Source organism: Tribolium castaneum, chromosome 9 (assembly GCF_031307605.1).
Source record: "Tribolium castaneum strain GA2 chromosome 9, icTriCast1.1, whole genome shotgun sequence".
NCBI lineage: Eukaryota > Metazoa > Arthropoda > Insecta > Coleoptera > Tenebrionidae > Tribolium > Tribolium castaneum.
The window spans coordinates 134,982-155,104 of record NC_087402.1 but is presented as its reverse complement, the minus strand read 5'-3'; the positions used below and the strand labels follow the sequence as shown (position 1 = coordinate 155,104).

General features: G+C 35.7%; 7 protein-coding genes across 13 annotated transcripts; 3 read left to right on the top strand and 4 right to left on the bottom strand.

Annotated features, from left to right (window-relative positions):
* The first annotated feature begins 86 nt into the window (after nucleotides 1–86).
* Nucleotides 87–1,974, top strand: Tcgr2 (gustatory receptor 2). Of its 2 annotated transcripts, XM_008193301.3 has the most exons (7): nucleotides 87–278; nucleotides 404–716; nucleotides 764–1,002; nucleotides 1,054–1,203; nucleotides 1,251–1,460; nucleotides 1,508–1,597; nucleotides 1,649–1,974. In XM_008193301.3, exons 1-7 carry the CDS (start codon nucleotides 87–89, stop codon nucleotides 1,721–1,723), a joined length of 1,269 nt encoding a protein of 422 aa, XP_008191523.1. In that variant the 3' UTR covers nucleotides 1,724–1,974. The 2 variants fall into 2 exon arrangements, with proteins under 2 accessions (XP_008191523.1, NP_001161916.1); NM_001168444.1 differs by having other exon boundaries at nucleotides 404–560; nucleotides 764–1,203; nucleotides 1,649–1,723.
* LOC103312534 (uncharacterized) lies at nucleotides 1,746–5,378 on the top strand. 4 transcript variants are annotated; one of them, XM_015979338.2, is made up of 14 exons: nucleotides 1,746–1,875; nucleotides 1,929–1,984; nucleotides 2,034–2,226; nucleotides 2,276–2,479; nucleotides 2,526–2,905; nucleotides 2,957–3,164; nucleotides 3,218–3,332; nucleotides 3,381–3,710; nucleotides 3,758–3,863; nucleotides 3,914–4,166; nucleotides 4,207–4,728; nucleotides 4,773–4,873; nucleotides 4,920–5,032; nucleotides 5,083–5,378. In XM_015979338.2, exons 1-14 carry the CDS (start codon nucleotides 1,819–1,821, stop codon nucleotides 5,256–5,258), a joined length of 2,814 nt encoding a protein of 937 aa, XP_015834824.1. In that variant the 5' UTR covers nucleotides 1,746–1,818; the 3' UTR covers nucleotides 5,259–5,378. The 4 variants fall into 4 exon arrangements, with proteins under 4 accessions (XP_015834824.1, XP_015834825.1, XP_015834826.1 ...); XM_015979339.2 differs by lacking the exon at nucleotides 5,083–5,378 and having other exon boundaries at nucleotides 4,940–5,030; XM_015979340.2 differs by lacking the exon at nucleotides 5,083–5,378 and having other exon boundaries at nucleotides 4,927–5,030.
* LOC103312533 (serine/threonine-protein phosphatase PP1-alpha) lies at nucleotides 5,027–6,680 on the bottom strand. The gene is made up of 7 exons (XM_064359132.1): nucleotides 6,568–6,680; nucleotides 6,157–6,519; nucleotides 5,930–6,106; nucleotides 5,600–5,748; nucleotides 5,419–5,553; nucleotides 5,284–5,339; nucleotides 5,027–5,237 (listed from the first exon to the last, which is right to left on the bottom strand). The coding sequence occupies exons 1-6, from the start codon at nucleotides 6,614–6,616 to the stop codon at nucleotides 5,307–5,309; spliced, it is 906 nt and encodes a 301-aa protein (XP_064215202.1). The 5' UTR covers nucleotides 6,617–6,680; the 3' UTR covers nucleotides 5,027–5,237; nucleotides 5,284–5,306.
* A 3-nt stretch (nucleotides 6,681–6,683) lies between these two features.
* On the bottom strand, nucleotides 6,684–11,103 carry LOC661367 (polyamine-transporting ATPase 13A3). Of its 3 annotated transcripts, XM_015979337.2 has the most exons (16): nucleotides 10,882–11,103; nucleotides 10,612–10,836; nucleotides 10,334–10,562; nucleotides 9,855–10,276; nucleotides 9,486–9,799; nucleotides 9,034–9,429; nucleotides 8,883–8,975; nucleotides 8,545–8,826; nucleotides 8,298–8,415; nucleotides 8,066–8,241; nucleotides 7,824–8,018; nucleotides 7,567–7,773; nucleotides 7,438–7,522; nucleotides 7,215–7,387; nucleotides 6,912–7,163; nucleotides 6,684–6,864 (listed from the first exon to the last, which is right to left on the bottom strand). In XM_015979337.2, the coding sequence occupies exons 1-16, from the start codon at nucleotides 10,898–10,900 to the stop codon at nucleotides 6,730–6,732; spliced, it is 3,321 nt and encodes a 1,106-aa protein (XP_015834823.1). In that variant the 5' UTR covers nucleotides 10,901–11,103; the 3' UTR covers nucleotides 6,684–6,729. The 3 variants fall into 3 exon arrangements, with proteins under 3 accessions (XP_015834823.1, XP_008191593.1, XP_064215196.1); XM_008193371.3 differs by having other exon boundaries at nucleotides 6,912–7,387; nucleotides 10,882–11,102; XM_064359126.1 differs by lacking the exons at nucleotides 6,684–6,864; nucleotides 6,912–7,163 and having other exon boundaries at nucleotides 7,248–7,387; nucleotides 7,438–7,512.
* A 149-nt stretch (nucleotides 11,104–11,252) lies between these two features.
* Nucleotides 11,253–13,237, bottom strand: Tom70 (Translocase of outer membrane 70). Its single transcript, XM_008193370.3, has 2 exons — nucleotides 11,601–13,237; nucleotides 11,253–11,546 (listed from the first exon to the last, which is right to left on the bottom strand). Exons 1-2 carry the CDS (start codon nucleotides 13,109–13,111, stop codon nucleotides 11,384–11,386), a joined length of 1,674 nt encoding a protein of 557 aa, XP_008191592.1. The 5' UTR covers nucleotides 13,112–13,237; the 3' UTR covers nucleotides 11,253–11,383.
* Nucleotides 13,238–13,784: 547 nt separating this feature from the next.
* LOC103312535 (nose resistant to fluoxetine protein 6) lies at nucleotides 13,785–17,139 on the bottom strand. Its single transcript, XM_008193377.3, has 9 exons — nucleotides 16,815–17,139; nucleotides 16,572–16,759; nucleotides 16,308–16,519; nucleotides 15,249–15,528; nucleotides 14,869–15,195; nucleotides 14,639–14,826; nucleotides 14,283–14,593; nucleotides 14,074–14,219; nucleotides 13,785–14,023 (listed from the first exon to the last, which is right to left on the bottom strand). Exons 1-9 carry the CDS (start codon nucleotides 17,011–17,013, stop codon nucleotides 13,886–13,888), a joined length of 1,989 nt encoding a protein of 662 aa, XP_008191599.1. The 5' UTR covers nucleotides 17,014–17,139; the 3' UTR covers nucleotides 13,785–13,885.
* Nucleotides 17,140–17,202: 63 nt separating this feature from the next.
* On the top strand, nucleotides 17,203–19,964 carry LOC661415 (nose resistant to fluoxetine protein 6). Its single transcript, XM_008193406.3, has 8 exons — nucleotides 17,203–17,504; nucleotides 17,549–17,996; nucleotides 18,046–18,122; nucleotides 18,166–18,538; nucleotides 18,861–19,029; nucleotides 19,077–19,267; nucleotides 19,315–19,738; nucleotides 19,790–19,964. Exons 1-8 carry the CDS (start codon nucleotides 17,348–17,350, stop codon nucleotides 19,943–19,945), a joined length of 1,995 nt encoding a protein of 664 aa, XP_008191628.1. The 5' UTR covers nucleotides 17,203–17,347; the 3' UTR covers nucleotides 19,946–19,964.
* The last annotated feature ends 159 nt before the right edge of the window (nucleotides 19,965–20,123 follow it).

Sequence of the window (20,123 nt, the reverse complement as noted above, 5' to 3'; positions counted from 1 at the left end):
ATTAATCATTGCGTTTTAATTGTCCGGTCAATAGAACAATTGATTACTACACAACCACCACAGTCTGTCTTTAATTTGACCCCAAGATGGAAATAAGCGACTTGGCCCAACTTTACGGAAACGAATTACACATTAAACAAATTTCAAAATGGCTGAGAGGCAGTGCAAGGGCACAAGAAATACAAAAACGGTCTGAATTGGACTCGAAAGATGGCCATGTGATTGATGAACATGACCAGTTTTTTCGCGACCATAAATTACTCCTTGTCTTGTTCCGGGTGAGTACTTGACACGCCACTGGTTTTAGTTATTACTATGACGATTATTTTTTGTACTATTGTTACCATGGCCACCCATGGCAATCACACATGACATGGGCGACTCGTCAAGATAACAATTCCAGGTTTTGGGGGTAATGCCTATTCAGAGGGGCGAAATTGGTAGAATTACGTTCGGTTGGACAAGCATTCCCATGCTCTACGCCTATGTATTTTACGTGGTGACCACCGTTCTTGTGGTTTTAGTTGGCTATGAAAGATTTGACATACTACTCAACAAGAGTAAAAAGTTCGACGAGTATATTTATTCGATTATTTTTATTATTTATTTAATCCCGCATTTTTTTATCCCTTTTGTTGGTTGGGGTGTGGCATATGAAGTTTGTGATTATAAGAACAGTTGGGGGGGTTTCCAACTCCATTACTATAAAATTACCGGTAAAAAAATTATCTATAATCCCATGAGAATTAATTCGATTTTCTAGGCAAAAATCTGCAATTCCCTCTTTTGAGCACTTTGATTATTATTATAAGTCTCGGATGTCTAATTCTAGCTGTGGTGTTTTTACTGACTTTGAGCGCCCTTTTAGAAGGTTTCACCCTGTATCATACCACAGCGTACTTGCACATTATCACAATGATTAACATGAATTGTGCCCTTTGGTACATCAACTGTAGGGCGGTTGGAAACGCCAGTACTGCCCTGGCTGAAAGTTTTCAAAATGTACTAGTACCAACAGCATCAAATTCAAAAAGCACTAAAGTTTTATTCAAGGATGTTGATCGCAACTGTTCTGCTTATATCATCGCACATTATAGAGTGCTGTGGTTATCACTTAGTGACCTTTTGCAAAAAATGGGCAATGCTTACGCTAGAACGTATTCCACTTATTCGCTTTTTATGATGGCCAATATCACAGTTGCGGTAGGTTTGGTTAAAAACAGTGTTGCCAACTAAATTTTGAATTGCAGGTGTACGGCTTCACTTCCGAGATTGTGGATCACGGTATTCGTTTCAGTTTTAAAGAAATCGGTCTTTTGGTGGATTCCACTTATTGTCTTTTCCTTCTGTTCGTTTTTTGTGATTGTTCTCATCAAGCTTCGCTCAATATCGCTCGGCGAGTTCAAGTGACTTTACTTCAAGTCAATTTGAGTCAAGTCGATCCAGCCACACGCAAAGAAGTATACATTGGGTTTTTTTTTGCAATAGGAAAAATAATTTTTTGCAGATTGATATTTTCTTGGTTGCGATTCAAATGAATCCACCTAAAGTCTCTTTGAAAGGTTATACTGTTGTTAATAGGGAGTTGGTAACAGCGGTATGGGGTAAAATTGTGTATGTTATCCATGTGTGACGTTTTTATTTATAGAGCGTCGCGACGATTGCTATTTACTTGATTGTTTTATTACAATTCAAAATAAGTTTACTCAATATGCGGGGATAAATGAAAAGTTGTTATAGTAACGTCTAGTTAACACAAACACAATTAGGTCAATATCATTCGATTTATCGAGGGTTAGTAGGATAAGCACACACGCAATGAAAGCACACATATTTTTATTTATTATTGTTATATTTACTGTACACTGTGAAGAGGTAAAAATTATTTGACAAAAAATTTTCCCCCTATTTTTTTATCATGTGTGTAGGAAATTGGTTTGCCCGAATACAATTGCGATAAAAATGGCGACATGACCACCATTAGGTAACTTACTTATTTTTTTTGCGAGGGGAAGTACCGATAAATTTTGTAGATTGTGGACCAAAAACACCCAAACTTTTGATTACAAATTCGACGTTAATTTCCAAACAATTAGCCAAAAATGCCAAAATCAACAAAGATGCACTCTTATAAATTGGAAATCAGTGAGAGATTTAAACAATTACCTCCGAAAATACCCCTTGGGGAAATTACAAACCGGTCTAGTCCTAATTAATAATACAATGGTAAAGTTTGGTCTTTTTTGTGAGTGGTATTTTTACAATTAAATTCCAGTTAATCCCCGGCATTAAATACATCCTAAATGTCAAAATCCTCAATGCCGGTAACCCAATCGATGAAAAAACCCTAATACTTTTCAAACAAAACGACACAAAACCGGAAGAATTTTTATTATTGGCCCCAGACACGTATTATGCACACTCAATTTTGGTGATAAACGCCCGTGTTAACATTTGTACCAACCTGACAGCTTATTACGTACGACTGGACCAGACTTGACCATTTAGTAACATTCCATTTTCAGTTTATTTGGGAATTGACAAGTCGTGTTGGCAATAGTGTATTTCCCTCACACAGTTCTGAATTAATTGTACCACCTAACACATTTCAAGCGTTGGAAAATTATACGATTTGGTGTCGTTTGGTTAGTCAGGATGGCATCTCTGTTTCGAAAGTTTCCAAAAGAATTAATGTTTTGAGCAAGGGTTTGGTGGTGAGGCTTCCTGTCAATTATTTGACCGCTAAAAGTGGTCAAACTGTACGAATTAGAGCAATTTTGCATGATTTTGACAACACAGTCGGTGAATTAAAAATAGTTTGGGACTGTTTAGAGACCAACACTGGTGATAAATGTGATGTCACGAGTGATAATAATGAATTAGAAATGGAATTTACCCCGGGATTGTATTTAACTAGTGATTTTTTTTTAATTTTTAGTGATTTTGTCAATTACAGGTACGAAATTTCGGTTCAAGTCACTAAAAATAATTTCAGTGAAACGGATTCATGCACAGTTGAGGTTAAGAGTGATGTTCCCGTTGTCGAATTTGAAGAAATTGAATTTCCCGTAAATATGAAGGTGGAAATTTACGCCACAATTTACGAATTAAAGTCTTTTTGTACTTTACAATGGACATCACCAGATCTAGATCTCAGTATTGTGGTAATAAGTTGGTAGTACTGTAGTAGACTTACCATCAGTTGTAAAATTTCCAGCCTGGTAATGTTATAAATGTCACAATCAAAGAAGATTTGTTTTTGAATGAATTGGAAGAATACAGTAACGAGACTTTTGACCGGAAATTCAATTTAATTATACCACCAACTTCCGGTTTGTATTTTTTCATTAAAGTAACTAAGTCATTATTGTTATTAATAGATTATTGGGAGGGTTTGAAGGGCGATGCTAAATATTTGTTTCGTTTAGTTATCAAGTGTCCTACTTATGACGAAACCAACGAAACCGAATCTGTTTTAACAACAAATGACGTTATTATTGAAACAAATGCGCCCCCTACAATACAACAATTAAACGTAAATCCCCTCGAAGGTGACGCTTTTTTAACAACTTATACTTTCACAACACTCAAAGCACAAGATAAAGATGGCCCTATTTTGTACAAATTCGGTTATAACTTGGAAAATCGTGACGTAATTTTATGCAATATGGTCGATGTTACCAACTGTGACGCTAGTTTACCTTACTCCGGTATACAATATTTTTTTCTAGTGGAAAACACTGAAAAACATTTTTAGACAAGGGAATACAAACTTTTTTAGAATGTTGTGATAGTTTTAATTCATGTGGTCGTGTTTTGGGACCACTTGTACAAACAAAACGTCTCGAAAACGGCAATTTTGCGTAAAAATTAGTCAAGAATAAACCATTTTTTACGGATTCTAATTTTACAGGGTAATTTTGCAAAGATTCGCTAATAAAATGTTTTGGGTGGACTATGACAAAGCATTTGTTGAAGCTTTTGCCATTTTGTACAGCGGTGACAACAGTTCACGTGAGATAGTAACGCAAAAAATTGACGAGACAATTGACAAGTATTTAATTGGGGATTTTACCAACTCTACAATCAAATACAGTGTTGCAAACCTATTGAAAAATATCAACGACTTTAATCCACAATTGCAACTCTCTGAATCAATCCTAAACGTAATAACTTGACCCAAGAATATATAATTCCTGTTTTTAGAAAGTTTTAGAGCTGAGGAACAAATTTTCGGACGAATCCTCGTACACCCAACGTAAACTTTTGTCAATTCGGCCGAAAAGAGCCTCCATGACCCTCTACGACGTGCGTAATTATCTCGAAATTTCCGAATTAATTATTACAACATCAAGCGACCCTAACAAAATCAAATTCGAGAAGGAAAAACTACGAAAATTATTACGCAATTACATGGAAAAACTTTGCACAAATTTGAAAAAAACCCTAACTCTAGAATTAAAAACCCTAGTTTTTGCCGTTGAAAAATTAACGAAAAATAATTTAATTTCGGTGATTCCGTTTGAAGGGAATTCGTGGCAAGTTAACGCTAGGATTAAACTGGGATTTGTTAAAGAGACGAAGGGTAAATGTGTGGGAAAAGCAATTTTCAGGGATTATTTGGATAAAAGTGGGATTATTTATTTTGCAACAATTTTAAACACAAATCAGAGTAGCGATGTTTTGGTTTTTTTGCCGAAAAATAATTCAGCTGAAGGAGTACCAACTGTAGGTAAATTATTGTATGTTTCACGGGTGACTTTTGGTTTTAGTGTGTGGTTTATGGTAACGATGGGTGGAAAAATGACTGTGAAGTTGTTCAAAATATTGCAAATTTTGTCAAATGTTCATGCAAATATTTGGGTTATTTTTAGTAAGTATCGGTTCATTTTTTTGACAATTGTTCCCAGTTAATCTAGTTTGGAGTATAAACAACCAGTGAGGTTTTCGACCACAGGGCTACCAACCGACCAACATTCGAATGAAACTCTAGGGAAATTTCTGGACGGAAATAATAACAATAAAACAAACTGTACGTATCTTATTAAACATTATTTCTGAATTATTGATTTGATTAAATAGACGATACGATTTCTTATGTCGTAATCGTAATTTCCATTATTGGAATAATAATACTTGTGATAACGATAAGAAAAGTGTTTCATGATGATGATGACAACGAAGAGGACGAAACGTTTGATTTTCCGAAATATGCACAATTACATAATGAGGAATACCTAAATGATATGCATATTTAATTGCACTTGTGTCCTACCAACTTACAAGCACTAAAATTAATAACTGTATCACGTCGTGACATTCTTTGTCGGTTTTAAAATCTAAAAAAAAAAATAATAAAATTTTATCGCAGTTATGAATCAGCTAATTTTTTATCAATTAATCCCATAATTATCTCACCTGAAACGAACAAAGTAGATCCGTACTAACAGACATCAAAGCTCCAGCATTATCAAACGATCCGCAATAATTCGGAGCGGAAAAAACAGTAATTAATTTTCTTTGTGCAAAAAATTCGTAACCGTCTTCAACAACCTGAAATTTTCGTTATTTGAAAAAATAAAAAAATGTGTTGTTAGACCTGATGTCCCCGACAAATCAAATCGAAATCATGTTTATCCAGAAATTTGGCAACAACGTCTGGACCAAAAGAAAACGATACGCCTCGATCGTTTTCGTGCCAACCCATTAATGGGATTGGGTCAGCCCATAACAAGTCACACAAGAGACCTTCAATTTCTTTTTATTTATTGCCCATTTATTTTTTAAAACAATTGTCAAAGTCAATATTGAACACGAAAGTGCCAATCTAATATGATCTGATCATAATATAACTATTAAATGAGTAGCAGCACGTTGACAATTGTTTTAAACAACAAACAGACAATAATTAATCAAAAATTGATTTTACCAGAACTGGGGACGTCACAAGGTCGTTGAATGTTCCTAATTTGTCCAATGTGTAACAAATCCGGGCTAATACCGCCATGACAACAAAAAATTTTATCATCGATTACGGCCGCCACTGGTAAAGTATTAAAAACATCAGTGAAAGTCTTGAACAACTTAACATTGTAACGCCTTTTGCCTAAAAAATCGATTAAATGCCTTCGATACAGTACAGTCAGTGTTACCAACATTCGTCGAAAAAGCCGTAAATTTTGCATACGGATGAAACTTCGTGATTTCCCCGTAACAGGAAAAAATTCTCGGGATACTTGATTTTGTAAGCAAAGAGTAAACAAATGCATTCGAGAGATTGCCGTCCTCGATCTACGTAATCCCCCAAAAAGAGGTAATTGGCATCGGGTGGGAATCCCCCAAAACCGAACAGTTTCAACAAATCACTGTACTGTCCATGAATATCGCCGCAAATCTTTATGGGGGCTTCCAATTCCAGAAGCATGGGTTGCTCAAGAAAAATTTGGCTTACTTTGTGACATAGTGCAGTAATGTCGCTTTCTTTCAAATTGACTTTTTTGGTTTTGTTGTTTTGTTTGGCTGAAAGTTATTTGCTTGGGTATTTTACCGGAGTTTTAGGGGTTTTACCAGCAAGAAGGGTTTTGATTATTTCGTCCACATCGAACGTAGAAGCCATTTTTTTACTGTTGTTTCACCGGTTTTAAATTGGGAACTGATAAGAATAAGGTGATAAGAAAAAGTGATTATGATTAGATTTTTATTTGCAATCAAAATACAAACATAATACTATCAATTATTAAAATTTAATAAATTGAGGTGAATGTCGTTATTTTGTAACAGCAGTTTGTACTTGTTTTTTGGGACTTTTTTACGTGTGACGCAATGCAAAAGTTTTTTTAACCAAGTTCGGTCGGCTATGGCCACCTACAATTCAATAATTGTGACACCATTATTTTTTTTTGTATAATTACCTCAATAAACACAGCGGCTAGTAAATGTCCAAGTGGAATTAACAACAATTTGTATCTAAAAATAATTTGTTCTTTGGCTTTGTGCGGCAAAAACATGATTTCGAAAAATTCGGCGACTTTTCGAGTTGGCGATACCAACAACCAAATTTGAAAGAGAGTGAGAAAAACTGCACAAAGTAAAAACCAAAAGTTCCTAATCAGTCTTTGACGAAAAGGCTTTCCTTTTGAATAGACAAACGCTAAAATAAGATACTGGAAAGACGAGACTGAAAAAAGGACGGTATTTTCCCAACACTCGATTACTTCATGGTCGGTATGACTGGGTACAGGTTTGAACCATTCTTGTTGAAACAAATACAACATTGAACCAACTTGGACAACTACACAAAGAACAACTTGCAACAAAATAGGAATAAGGATTGGGGCAGCAACCAGAGACCCTGGCGGTCTTTTCACACCTAATTTACCCGAAGGACCTACATTCCGCATTTGGAAACTTCAAATTACAGGTAACTGTAATACCAACCTTGCCTACCAATGGTCACAGCCAAACTTGTCGTGATTATTAGGTCGATGAAAAGGAATTGGACGTCTCCCAAGACTGAATTTTGCTAAATTCATGTTTAATATGCATTTTTGACTTGACCTGACTTACCCTATACAAAATTAAAACCGTGGTGAATTGGATCAAGCTATACAGCGCCATGTACTTGAAAACGGCAAAACTGGTAACTAACGCACACCTCCCTTCCAACATCAAGTGAACAATACATGAAATATCTTGAATAGCAGAGGTAAAAGGTGCCGCCACACTTGCCTCAGCTTGAGACAATGAAACACCAACGTGTGCAGCTTTTAAGGCCTGAATTTAACCAATCAAAACTAAGTCGACTCTCTTTCGTCTGTTTTTACCCCACAGTCATTAGCGCCGTCTCCCACCATCGAAACGACATAATCCAAACTTTGTAAATGTGTAATAACTTGTGTTTTTTGATCGGGTTGAAAACGCGCAAAAATTGTGGTCCGAATTAAAAGACTTGGAACAAGATCAGGATAAAACGAGCGAATTTTCGTCCAAGTTTTACCATCAATAGCTAAATGGCAGTGCTAAGAAAAATATCACATAAAATTTCACTTTTTGTTTTAAAACGTACCGAAAAATCGAAATCGATTGAAATACTATGCGTGCTGGCCGAATCAATATTTTGTAAAACTAACTCAGGGGAATCACCCGATTCACTACTTTTCGTCTCAACTATGAAAATTTGGTCGTGACTTTTCACCATTTCGCAATCACGAGCTACGGAAATCGCCGTTAAAATATTATCTCCTAAAACAACCATTATCATCTATTCGAAAAGAAAAATTAATAAAAATCTGAATCACCTGTTATCATAACTGTGCGAATTTTAGCATCATGCAAAAGTCTAATAATCGGAGTCGTTTCCGGTTTAAGCGTATTTTGCATTACAAGGAGCCCGAGAAATGTTAAATCGCACTCGACCTAAAAATTGGATTTTTTATTGTTACCATGACAATAATTATGACAACAATGTGTTGCCATAGCAACGGAATGAATCGACGTACATGTGCGACTCGTGAAGGATGCAAAAAAAAAGGGGAAAATACTTACGATATCTCTCTTAACTCTTTGTGCCTCTTTCCATTTGAACTTGACCGGCATTTGTTTCCATGCCAGGGCTATAACTCTATAGCCTTGCGTTGCCAACTGGGATAATTGCGTATGAAAATCTTCGGGAAGACTTTGTGGTTGACACATCGCGGAAATTTTCTCGGGCGCACCTTTAGTAAATGCAATCATATTTCGTGCACTCAACTCTTTACAAATCACAGACATGCATTGTAAAGTTGAGGAAAACGGAAATTGGCGAATTATACCCAACTGATATGGAAACTAAAACAATTAATTATTAATTAAATAATTGGGGGGAAAACCCAAAAATTAAATACCTCCGAGGTATCACAACTGTCAACCGGCTTTACTATAGTCGGTGCCAACATATCAAACCGAGCGGTTTCATCATCACCTGGCTCTTCCAATATCTACAAATTTCAATAAAATACAAAAAAAATAATAATAATAATAAACATATAAACGCACCCATTTCGTAAAATGAAACATACTCAAATCGAGAGGATCACCAGTCAATTCGCCAGCGATTTGTGTGAGTGAATGACAAGTGGCCATGGCTTGTACAAGTCTGTCGTCATGACAATCAAAGCACTCTGTGATTGGCTGACCGAATGTCCCATTGACACAGGGAACAATTGAATGCATATCAAGGCCATCTTGAGTCAAAGTACCCGTTTTATCAAAACACGCCAACTTTAATTTACCGCAAACGTTAATTTTAGGCGGACTTATACAAAAGATTTTCAGTTTTTTTAAGCGACTCTGACTGTAGACTATACCGACTGTCATAGCAGCCGGTAATGCAGGTGGTACCACAATTGTTATCACATCGAGACTTCTGATGACAATTTCGCGAATTTCGGCCTAAAATAATCACACATATTTAACGAAGAAAAAAAGAGACACTAATTGGTTTTAACCTTACGATGGGTGTACAAATAGAGACAGTAGGCGGTTCCAGCGCCCGCTATGATGAAGAGAGCTAAAACAAATTTAAGACTGTCTTTGTAGAATTGTAAGCCAACGGGGGTTGGAAAAAGGATGCTCTTGACCAGGGCCCCCTTTGTCGTATTAAAACCAGTCGTTACAACTCGTGCTAAAACATCCTCGCCCCCATAATACCGACTTTGGATCATAAAAGTCCCTGAAAAAAGTGTATGTCGCTTGTGCGTATTAGGATTGTAGATTTCGTTGCTTGAATGCAGGGCTGTTTTAGTCACTGGAACGCTTTCACCTAATTCAAACAATTAATTAATATCAGGGGAAGCCTCCAAAAACCGAGTAATTACCAGTTAGCACACTTTCGTTAACAATACATTGTCCAGTTAGTAAAACTACATCACAGGGTAATACGAAATTAGCTTTCGGAAGAACGATTAAATCTCCAGGTACTAGTTCTGAAGGGTCGGCCTCTTGAAGGACATTCTCTGAGAGAAGATTTCGTCGTAACACTCTTACGTTATGGCACTTGGACGATTCGACTAAGTCATGCAAAGCCTCGCTTTGTTTTCGTGTTTGTCGTAAGGCAGTGATCACCGAAAATAAAGTGAGGATAAAAACGCAACATGCGTAGATGTAATAATGATCAAAACACCACAAAGTCATGGAAAATGCTTGGAAGACATAGAATGGGTTAAAAACCTCGTCTACGAACAATCTCCAATAGGACTTAACTTCAATTTCGATTTTATTTGACCCGTATAACTTTAACCTTAAAATAATGTGATTTTTTTAAACAATCAATGAAAAGTTAGTTTAAATTACTTACAAATCGACATAATCGTTATAAAATAACCCGTCCGTATTATTAACATAACTATCAACCGTTTGTGGAGGTATTAAAAGGTCTAGAGTTCCAAAAATTTCGCTATGGGGGATCCACACGTATTTCGCATGTTGATACGTGAAAAATCTTAAATATACGTGCCCGTAATTAGGCAATTTGGCATTTTCAGTCTTAATTTCGACAAAATCGCTATTCCCATGCACATCTTTAACTAAAAATTACAATTCAGTGGGGTTCACCCACTGCTGACATAACCTCACTCAAGACAATGTTTGCGTGTTTTAAGCTACATTTTCTATATCTCCACGATTTCAAGCGCGAAAACCAACTGGAAAGTAAGTAGGGAATGCCTAAAAATACGATTCCTAAAAAATGGTAGAAAAAAGTGCGTGTAGAGCTCCTGGTGAAACCGTAAAGGTCACACTGGAAGTCTTCAAGGTTCAAGTCGAGGGTTTGGTGGGAGGATTCACCAATTGGTTCATATTCTAAAATTGTAAATTACCTTCAGTCAAACAATTGCAGAAAATTACCAGAATTATTGCGTGGCATTGTCACATTGTTTTTAACACACAAGGGATACAAAAACTATTAGGTAAGCTGATTTTATCTCATTATACACATGTCAGCAACAAAAACAGGGAAGTGATTCATTCCTGCGTTGCCTACACAAAGAATAAGTAAGTGGGGGGAGGGAAACCATGCGTGAGGCGCGCTTTATCAAAAATTTTGATAAACTGATAATTTTCTAATCAGATCAAGTGAAACATGACTTTTATCACATGACCACGATTTAGTAAATCATTGGTCCAGTGACCCATGTGGTTGTGATCACATGACACTAATCCCTGCCTCTTATTCGTTGAGCATAGTCAAGTTGAGTCAATTGGCCAATGAAACAGCGTTTTGGATAGAAATGGTTTATTAAGCACCTGTTTGAAATTAATACACTAAAATTTTTGCGATATTGTCTGGAATGCCATATTTACACTAAAAAATTTAAGGAGGGGTACAATTTAATACAACAACTAACAATTATTTGTTAACCATATGCTGCGAATCAATCCCTAGTCGTGTAGTGACTTTTAATTGCGACGTTGCTGCATCTCTGAGCGAAAACAAATGAGTGAGTTCCATTTCAGATCGTGCCAACGCTATAGCTTTGTTGAATAAATCGATCGCAACGACTAAATTTCCTCTGAAACAAATGAATTAAGGGCAAAATTTATAACACAACACAAATTCAAAATACCTTTGAACCTCAACTGTCCCTAAAGTTTCATAGGCAAATTCGCATTTATCATCAATTTTGATTCCTTCTTTCATCAATTCGACCGCTTGTTCAATCTCACCTTTCCATTGCAACATCAAAAGACCTCGATGTACGTAAATCGAGGCATTTTCCGAGTCAATCTCTAGCGCTTTTCCATACAACTTATCTGCCTCTTCATAATCCTGTTTCTCGGTCAAAACTTGCGCGTACAAAACGTAAGTCTCGACACAAGTTGGGAATTTTTCAATGCCTTTCTTGAAATTGGCCAAACTTTGCATCAAAAGTTGCACGTCCTGCACTTGCATTGCGTGCCGATAATCCGAATAGCATTTTTGTACAAAAGCCACCGAAAAATTCGGATTTAAATCAACAGCTTTCTGAAAATCGAGTATCGCCTCATTTGTTTTTTCCATCAAAAGCTTGACTTGACCTCGATGATGGAAAACATCGGAAATTTCCGGGCCGACTTCAGCCGCTTTATCGAAATCCTCAAGGCACTCTGTGAGCTTCTCATTTTGCATGTAAATCGACGCACGCTTGATTAGTGAATTAACTTTAATTTTAACATCGCAGTCGGTGTTTATGATCGTGGTCAAGTCTTCAAGTGCTTTGTCTAGATTTCCAGTGAGAAAATAAAACGAAGCTCGGAGTGATAAAGCTTCGATTTTAAACGGCGATTCGGATTCACTTGAATTGATTTCTTCGGTACAAGATGGGATTATTTCTTCGTATTTTTCCGTAGCGAAAGCGAGTTTGGCTTTGAGGAAACCCGAAAGCTCTCCTTGGCCGAGTGGATCCCCCACTTCAGTCAATTTCTGATAAACCACATCCTCAGAAAACGACGAAAAATAAGTCTTGATAAAAGTCTTTGACGGAATTATAGGTTTTCGGTTAAGCATGGCCTCCTGTGCGTGTTTTTTACCTAACTCTTTCAAAACGCGATCAGCCATCAAGAGTGCCGTTTGATTCTGGAATTGTTGCAAAAGACACACACACGTGACGTCATCCAAACAATTCTCCCAGTCTTTGACAATTTCCTCAGCCTTGGCTCTCCTCATTAACGCCTTTTCGTATCTCGAATTCAATTCAATCGCTTTGGTACAATCAGCAATTACACTGCTCCATTTTTTAAGGTTTTCGTAAGCCGCTGCTCGATTTTGATAATACGTCGCTAATTCCGTTTTGAATTCTTCCGGACATGCCTCGATGGCTTTGTTGTACAAGTGGATGGCTTCGTCAAATTTGCCTTTTTTGAACATTTCGTTTCCGGAAGTTTTATACTGTTGGGCTTGCTCCAAAGGGGTGGGGTCCTTAGGGGGATCTTTGACGGACTCATCGATTGATATTGTATCGCTGGTGTCTTTCAATTGGGGCTTTCGGCCGGTTTTTAAGTACCAGTAACTGAGACCTAGAGCGCTTACAGCTCCGATTCCGAGAGCGATTTGCCATTTTTGGAGCGATGAAGTTGTGCTAGAGGTGGATGAGGCCATCGATTTTACACTACCACGGATAGTTGGACACACACACACGGGGTTCTTATCTTGAATTGGTTATTTATCGAAAATGAGGTTATGTAACAGATTTGACAGCCAACAAATTGACAGCTGCTGGATTTTTTTTTACTTGATTTTGTGATTTACTGGTTGCATATGCTAATAGATAGGTTCATCGTCTGCCTTGATTTTTGACGATATTTTCCGAATGGTTAGCTGTAGCGACTTGATTCTTGTAAATATGGATTCCGTCGGTCATTCTACATTAGAATCACTCTGTATAATACAGAAAATGAGTCGCTGAATTCACTGGAACAAACCGTTTTGCTCTACGGCTTTTAGTTTTTGAGTTACGATTTTTTTTCTTTAATAAAATTATCCACCATAAATAATAGCTACCCTAATATTAAGCAAAAAGTTTTTTAATTTTTTATTCTTGTGAAAAATTGATATCTCACGTAAAATGAGCCGTAGAATTCAATGGAAATTGCTCTACAACTTATAGTTTTTTTTTCCAACGCAAAGAGCACATCAAAATCTCTAAGATAACTTAGGAAAAAATGCAACCCGACTATTTAGATACTAGCTATCTTTTTATTAATTGAAATAGAATATATTTTAGCCCATATGTAAATATGCCAATGGGTAAAAGCCATTTAAGTACACAAACTTGTTTGTATAATTTTTTTTATTATATTGTAATTTATTACAAACAAAAATTATTAAGGAGTTAACCTCGCTGATAAGGGCAAGGTCGGTATATTCAAAAAGTTAATAATTTAATTTTTTTCTTGAATACTCACTTCTTTCAACAATTTGCAATAAATTAATAACAGGTGTTTCAAACACGAGACATAATATTACCGCACAAGCTCCAGTTATGACCATTGTACCCCAAAACTCAACAAACTACAATATTAAATTACTTTATCAAGCATAACATAAATATGAAAGTTTACCAAAATCGTATTGCTGATGGTGCTAGTCTCGTCCTTAATCCCCAAAAAAATTACATAAATCACCGGTACATGTAACAAATACATGCTGTATGTAAGTTTTCCCACAATAATAAATACCGGATGAGACAAAAAAGTGTTGATAAATCCTGAAATCAATTGAATGATAATTCATAATTCATTATTCATTACTTTTGAAAACGAAATAATACCTCCGTGTCCGGTGTAACAAATAAAAATCACGACACAAAGGGCAAGTGCCCATAAAGGTCTAACAAAACAGTTGAAAAGGGCGCTGTAGAAGGGATCACGTTCGTGTCTCATTAAGACAGTGCAAAGTAAATGAAGGGCGACCATAGTTGTAAGAGCAATGGCCATCAAGAAGCGATTTTGTCGTTTCGAAATTATGATTTTTTGATAATTTTGTCGGTAAAGCAGGTAACCTAGTAGTATTCCAAACGACCAAGGTGCTAAATGAGCAATGGGTGTAAGGTAGTAGTACTTCATGTAGCTCATGTCGGAACTGAATAAAATTTATAGAAAAAATCACGTATGTAACACTGCTTACTCAAAAAATAGAATTGCTCCGAAATTATTTTTCATCGTTACAATAAAAGTGTAAATAATGCAAACGAAACACGCGATTGCCATTCCCGTAACAACTCGTATTGTGTGTTTTTTCAAATTAATTATAACGAATGGCGCAATTAAGTATAGTTGCGTATCCACAGCTAGATACCACGAATGAGCTGCACACTAAAACAAAATCAGTCGAGTGCAAAGAAAAATATTTTTTACCTGTGCCACAGGTTCCAAATAATTAGACAAGAAAAGTAAAGTCACCCACCAAGTTTTGCGGCAATTGTCCACAAAATAATTCAACAGTAAGGGCCAAAACGGGCCTTCACACAGATATTTTAAAACACCGAGGTAGAACAAAATTACAGCAAAAAGGGCCGGCAAAAGCCGCAAAATTCGATGAAAATAAAATAAGAAAATGTTGATTTGGTATTTTTCCGAATATTTTAATTGGAGGTAACTCACAAGAACGCCCCCAATACAGAAAAAAGTCTCGACACCAAAAAACGTGCCAAGAAAAAGGCTGTTGTGCCAATATGTGCGCCACTAAAAGTAAAATCTGTTTCGAATTGTAATTGTAATAATAATAATTGTACTACCTCTGAAAAAAATAAAGTTGGGTTTTTTGAACCCATTGCTGTCCTAACTACAGCCATATGACCCCCGACAATGATTCCCATACTTAGCACTTTAATGCCATACAAACAAGTCAGTTTTTCGTTCTCGCAATGTGTGGAAAGGATTTTTTTCATGTTGGAGTAGAGTGAGAAAATTTGTAGAATTTGTCGCGAGTGACTTTGTTTTGTTGGTGTGCAGATTAAGTAAATATCATAGATGGTACTTGAAAGTACCACAAGTGTGACAATTCCGAAGAAAAAACTAAAAATTGCGGTTCAATACAGTTGTTATAATGGTAGGTTTGCTGGTATCGGTAACACAGAGCGTTGCTAGTATTTAAGAGCAACTTAAATTTTAGGTTTAAAAACAATAAAATGATAAAATGTGCACGAATAATAACTAATAATTGGACAGAAATCAGAGTTTGTTGGTAAATAGTACTTTATACATATTTCTTTCAATGTATGCAGATTTTTTCAATTTTTTACATGTTCTAAATATAATTAGAAATTTATTAGTTATTTAAGTAATAACATAATAGGTAGTAATTAAGGGTCACTTTCACCTATGATAAATAAATCGTCAGTCAGTTATTTGACCAAAAAATTTCATTTATTAGTTAAATCAAAAATTGTTTCATCTAACTTCTGTTCTTTACCATCTACAGACTAAACCAAAAGTAACGCACGAAGTTCATATCTTTGTTAAGAGTTATTTTTTGTAAAAGTCCTCGTACAGATCGTTTTTATTTTTTGACATTTTGACATTATAGTGTCATTTATTATGTTATTCGTTCTTGAGTTGTAAAATCCTTCTTAATTTTTTTAATGACAACTGACATTATTAATTCGTGTATTAGTGCACATTTTTTAACTTTCTGGTAAGTATAGAAAGTTCAAAAAAAATAATAAAGATGAAAGTAAAATAAAAACTTTATAATTATAATAGTTATTAAATTAATTGTGCGCTAAGCGTCACCAACCAACTTACCATTCTAAAGTATTGGGTTTAAAAAATAAAATTTTTTGAATTGTACGTACAATACAAAAATGTCGGTACTATCCGGTTTCAATTCTTCGTTTTTATAGTGGCAGTGTTCATCACGAATGGAAGCTTTAAAAGGTAGTGAAAAACCCCCTGTTAATTCGTTCCAAAAACCAATCAAATCCTGGCCTTTGCACGATTTTGGAACGCAAACATCGAACACACCTCGTATAAATTGGGTAAAATTTGTATTCAAATGCTTCATACTCTGGAATTAAAGTGGGAGTCTTATAAAATAGGGATTAATCCCAAATGTTTACTGCTCCCACTGAGCTGAACTCCCACCACCGAAAATCCTTGTTAGGTTTGAAAACCACATTACAGTACTTTCCCACAATTTCGTGCCCTTTTACACTTTCTTTAATCCCAAGACACTGCTCATAATCCCCAACTAGGAACACATTGCCTTTGAAAATTCCCGGTCCTGGTTTGGCACTTGCATCAAACACTATTTTCCAACGCAAAAAATTAAAATATTCTAGAACTAGAACTAAAAGCCTTACTTTTCAATGCCCATAATTCCCTTTTACGTAGCGCTGAAATAAAAAGTTTCAAATCTTGCCCGCATTGATTATCGAGCGTTTCGTCTATAATTCCGTAGATTCGTCCTTTGATTAATGTTAACATCAATTCAGGAGCCAAGAATTGGCAGCAACTTGTCGAAAAAAACACAAAAAGGAGCAGAAACTTATTGCCAACCATTTTCACTGAAATAATTGTAAGTTTGTGACAGCCAAGCTTATGAATGATAAACGAGCATAAAACTGGCGATAAGCCAGTCTAGTAGCGTGTTTTATTATTTTGGCTTTATTAAAATAGTGTAGTGAAATTTGTGCCTTATACCTCATGTTTTAATTTTTAAATATTGAAAAAAAAATCGATTGCAGTGACAATAATTATAAAAGAATTTCAAGTGGTGATAAGAAACGAAACACACATGAACCTGATTCCATTATTAACGTTTATCAGATTTTGAGATTTAGCTTGTATTTACCGAACGTGTTATTGATTTATTAGTGTTTCACACATTACGACAATGAACCAAATTTGTGTTGTTCTAATAGTTGTATTTATTGCTCAATGTAGTTGCAATATTTGTGACAACTTAAATAATTTATCAAAAGACAATATCACCCAAGGATGTTTAAACCAACTGGACTTGATTTGTAATAACGGTTCAGTTCTATGGCAAAGTAAGTTTTCAAATTTTAGTACCAAAAATAAATTACAATCACAGTGTTTGACGCTTCTTCGAAATATCCAATCTCGGGCATTTCCTACTCCAATAACAAGGATTTAGGAAATTTCGACGAATGCATGAGTATTAGCTACAAATCGTTCGATGGAGCAGTTAAAGGAAAATTTTGTGCTTTGAGCATTGCTATTGTTAATCCTTTTCTCAAACCAATCCCCGATCCTTTCAACATCATAACAAATAAGCAGACAACTCTCGCTGAAGTTGTAACACCTAAACAAATTGATCGAAATGTGAGAGACATTGCCGAGAAAATTACGATAACTGTGCTTTCCTTGTGTATTCCGGATCAATGTACACCGAGAGAAATCGGATTGTACTTCCTTTGGGGGCAGTTTGAAAGCACCAAACTTGTGAATTTTGTCGATAAAGTGCCTTGTATGACCAAAGACTCGAATATTGATTTCAAATGGGGCGACATTGTTTTCACGTAAGTTTTTTGTCCATTAGCACGTTCAATTACCTTTGTGTTTTTTAAGGACGTTACTAGCATTCGTCCTTCTTCTGATTGTCCTCTGCACTAGCTACGATCTCATGATCATGAAGATGAAGCGAGGTTGGTATTCTGGTTTTGTACTTCCAATCTGACACAATTTTAGAGCCTAAACACCCAGTTTACGTCTCATTTTCCCTTATAACCAACGGAAGAAAACTCCTCAACGTCAATTACAACCCAAGTCCTGACCAAATCCAATGTCTGAACGGAATGAGATTTATTAGTATGATGTGGGTCATAGCTGGGCATAATTTCGTGGCAGTTGAACAAGTACCAATTATTAATTATGCGGAAATGAAAGAGTATGCGGATAATGTTAAAGTGCAATACGTTGCTTCTGCACCCATAGCTGTCGACACTTTTTTCTTTTTGTCGGGATTTTTACTGACTTTTGGGTATTTAAAGAGTGCGGTTAAGATGGGGGTTGGGGAGCAAATATCCAAAGTACCAATGATGATAATCCATCGATATTTAAGGTATGTACTTAATTTTTAAGGGCTTTTCTTAAAACTTAAAATAAATCTGTTTTATTAAAAATGTACTTAAGTATGTTTTTTCACAACATTTTTATTTCTCCTAAGTTGACTTGTGTTTTAAACATCCTAAAGTTGTGTTTAATTTTAGAGTTGTAAATTTTGTGAAAAGCTGGGATACATTTTTTTTAGTAAATTTTTCAATTTTAAATATTTCTTTATTTTGGGCAAATAATCAAATCAGATTTTAATACCAACCTGAAATAAAATTTTTATTAGCTTCCAAAAATTCGGCCTCTACTACCAAAAAAAAAAACCTTTGTAGGTTGACTCCAGCAGTGATTATGTTGTACCTGACCACCATAACAATATACAGGATGCTTGGAACAGGGCCTCTTTGGGACACTGTCACTCAGACCATAAGCAAGCCTTGTGAGCAGTACTGGTGGCCGTTCCTTCTCTATATCCAAAATTATTACAATTACAACGATTTGGTAACAAATCTTTTTTTATTGTTTAGTTGTGATTAATTAATTTTTAGTGCTTAACTCATACATGGTACCTCTCAGCCGATATGCAAATGTTTATTTTGGCACCTTTGGTCCTAATTCCCTTAACAATACTCATAAAATCAAATAAGAGTTTTTGGGCGATTGGTTTCGTTAATGTCTTGATTATAATCGCAGTCATTGTACCTATTGTCGTAAGACTTGAAGATGATACAATCGACAAGTAAAAAAAACTAATTAAATACAATAAGTCTAACAAGAAATTTTCAGTGTTTATGACACACATTCGCGATTCAATTGCTACCTGATTGGAGTGCTTTTAGGTGTAATAATGCGAGAGCCGAAATTTCAAAAATTTGCATTTTCTAAATTAGCAAATTTGACAATTTGGTGTGTAGTGCTAACAATTTGTATCACGTTCAATCTGTACTATCACAACGTTTATCGCATTTATGAACATACTAAAGACACTCTTTTCTATGGGCTTTATCGCCCAGTTTGGTGTTTGAGTCTGGCATGGATGGTTTATTCGTGTCACCATGGACATGGGGGCCCTATTAACTGGATTCTGTCACTTCCAGCGTTCCAAATTGGGGCCCGTTTGTCTTATTGCATGTATTTGTTGCATGCTGTTGTTATCATGTATTGGGTGGGGATTGTGAGAACGCCCTATTATTGGGGAGATTATGTGGTGGTAATTTAGTCATTTCACGTATATTTTTTTCTTTTAATTTTTACCCCATAGTTTTACCTCTGGTGTGGTCATTTCATCACAACAATGGTGTTTTCCTACATTTGGAGTTTGGCGTTTGAGTCTCCAATGATTGTTTTGGAAAAGTGTTTCTGGATAGGAGTTGACAAAGTTGTTAAAATGATAAAAAAATTACCATTTTTTAAATAAAACATTTTAGTTTTGATAACTGGTTTTAATGACGACCTTTCCCATTAATTACGCGCGAAACTTATCTATTTATTAAAACACCTGCTACTTAAGCGTATTTTTCGACCGGATGAACAATAGATAGTTAACTAGATATTAGGGAAAAATGCAATTAGAAGTAATCACACCTGAACTAAAC

What these genes read in the sequence shown, in the direction of transcription:
- Tom70 (XM_008193370.3), bottom strand. Translation starts at nt 13,111, where the DNA reads ATGGCCTCATCCACCTCTAGCACAACTTCATCGCTCCAAAAATGGCAA. An exon ending in GGGACAGTTGAGGTTCAAAG is followed by an intron (nt 11,547 to 11,600) that starts GTATTTTGAATT and finishes CATTTGTTTCAG; the next exon opens with AGGAAATTTAGTCGTTGCGA.
- LOC103312535 (XM_008193377.3), bottom strand. Translation starts at nt 17,013, where the DNA reads ATGGTTGGCAATAAGTTTCTGCTCCTTTTTGTGTTTTTTTCGACAAGT. An exon ending in AGTTCAGCTCAGTGGGAGCA is followed by an intron (nt 16,520 to 16,571) that starts GTAAACATTTGG and finishes CTTTAATTCCAG; the next exon opens with AGTATGAAGCATTTGAATAC. An exon ending in GGAGCAATTCTATTTTTTGA is followed by an intron (nt 14,594 to 14,638) that starts GTAAGCAGTGTT and finishes AATTTTATTCAG; the next exon opens with TTCCGACATGAGCTACATGA.
- LOC103312533 (XM_064359132.1), bottom strand. Translation starts at nt 6,616, where the DNA reads ATGGCTTCTACGTTCGATGTGGACGAAATAATCAAAACCCTTCTTGCT. An exon ending in TTACGGCTTTTTCGACGAAT is followed by an intron (nt 6,107 to 6,156) that starts GTTGGTAACACT and finishes TCGATTTTTTAG; the next exon opens with GCAAAAGGCGTTACAATGTT. An exon ending in TGATTTGTCGGGGACATCAG is followed by an intron (nt 5,554 to 5,599) that starts GTCTAACAACAC and finishes CGAAAATTTCAG; the next exon opens with GTTGTTGAAGACGGTTACGA.
- LOC103312534 (XM_015979338.2), top strand. Translation starts at nt 1,819, where the DNA reads ATGAAAGCACACATATTTTTATTTATTATTGTTATATTTACTGTACAC. An exon ending in TTACTGTACACTGTGAAGAG is followed by an intron (nt 1,876 to 1,928) that starts GTAAAAATTATT and finishes TCATGTGTGTAG; the next exon opens with GAAATTGGTTTGCCCGAATA. An exon ending in TCTCTGAATCAATCCTAAAC is followed by an intron (nt 4,167 to 4,206) that starts GTAATAACTTGA and finishes TCCTGTTTTTAG; the next exon opens with AAAGTTTTAGAGCTGAGGAA.
- LOC661415 (XM_008193406.3), top strand. Translation starts at nt 17,348, where the DNA reads ATGAACCAAATTTGTGTTGTTCTAATAGTTGTATTTATTGCTCAATGT. An exon ending in GATCATGAAGATGAAGCGAG is followed by an intron (nt 18,123 to 18,165) that starts GTTGGTATTCTG and finishes ACACAATTTTAG; the next exon opens with AGCCTAAACACCCAGTTTAC. An exon ending in ATTACAATTACAACGATTTG is followed by an intron (nt 19,030 to 19,076) that starts GTAACAAATCTT and finishes ATTAATTTTTAG; the next exon opens with TGCTTAACTCATACATGGTA.
- Tcgr2 (XM_008193301.3), top strand. Translation starts at nt 87, where the DNA reads ATGGAAATAAGCGACTTGGCCCAACTTTACGGAAACGAATTACACATT. An exon ending in TACTCCTTGTCTTGTTCCGG is followed by an intron (nt 279 to 403) that starts GTGAGTACTTGA and finishes TAACAATTCCAG; the next exon opens with GTTTTGGGGGTAATGCCTAT. An exon ending in ATCCAGCCACACGCAAAGAA is followed by an intron (nt 1,461 to 1,507) that starts GTATACATTGGG and finishes AATTTTTTGCAG; the next exon opens with ATTGATATTTTCTTGGTTGC.
- LOC661367 (XM_008193371.3), bottom strand. An exon ending in TAACGAAAGTGTGCTAACTG is followed by an intron (nt 9,800 to 9,854) that starts GTAATTACTCGG and finishes TGTTTGAATTAG; the next exon opens with GTGAAAGCGTTCCAGTGACT. An exon ending in TGTGACCATTGGTAGGCAAG is followed by an intron (nt 7,388 to 7,437) that starts GTTGGTATTACA and finishes TGCGGAATGTAG; the next exon opens with GTCCTTCGGGTAAATTAGGT.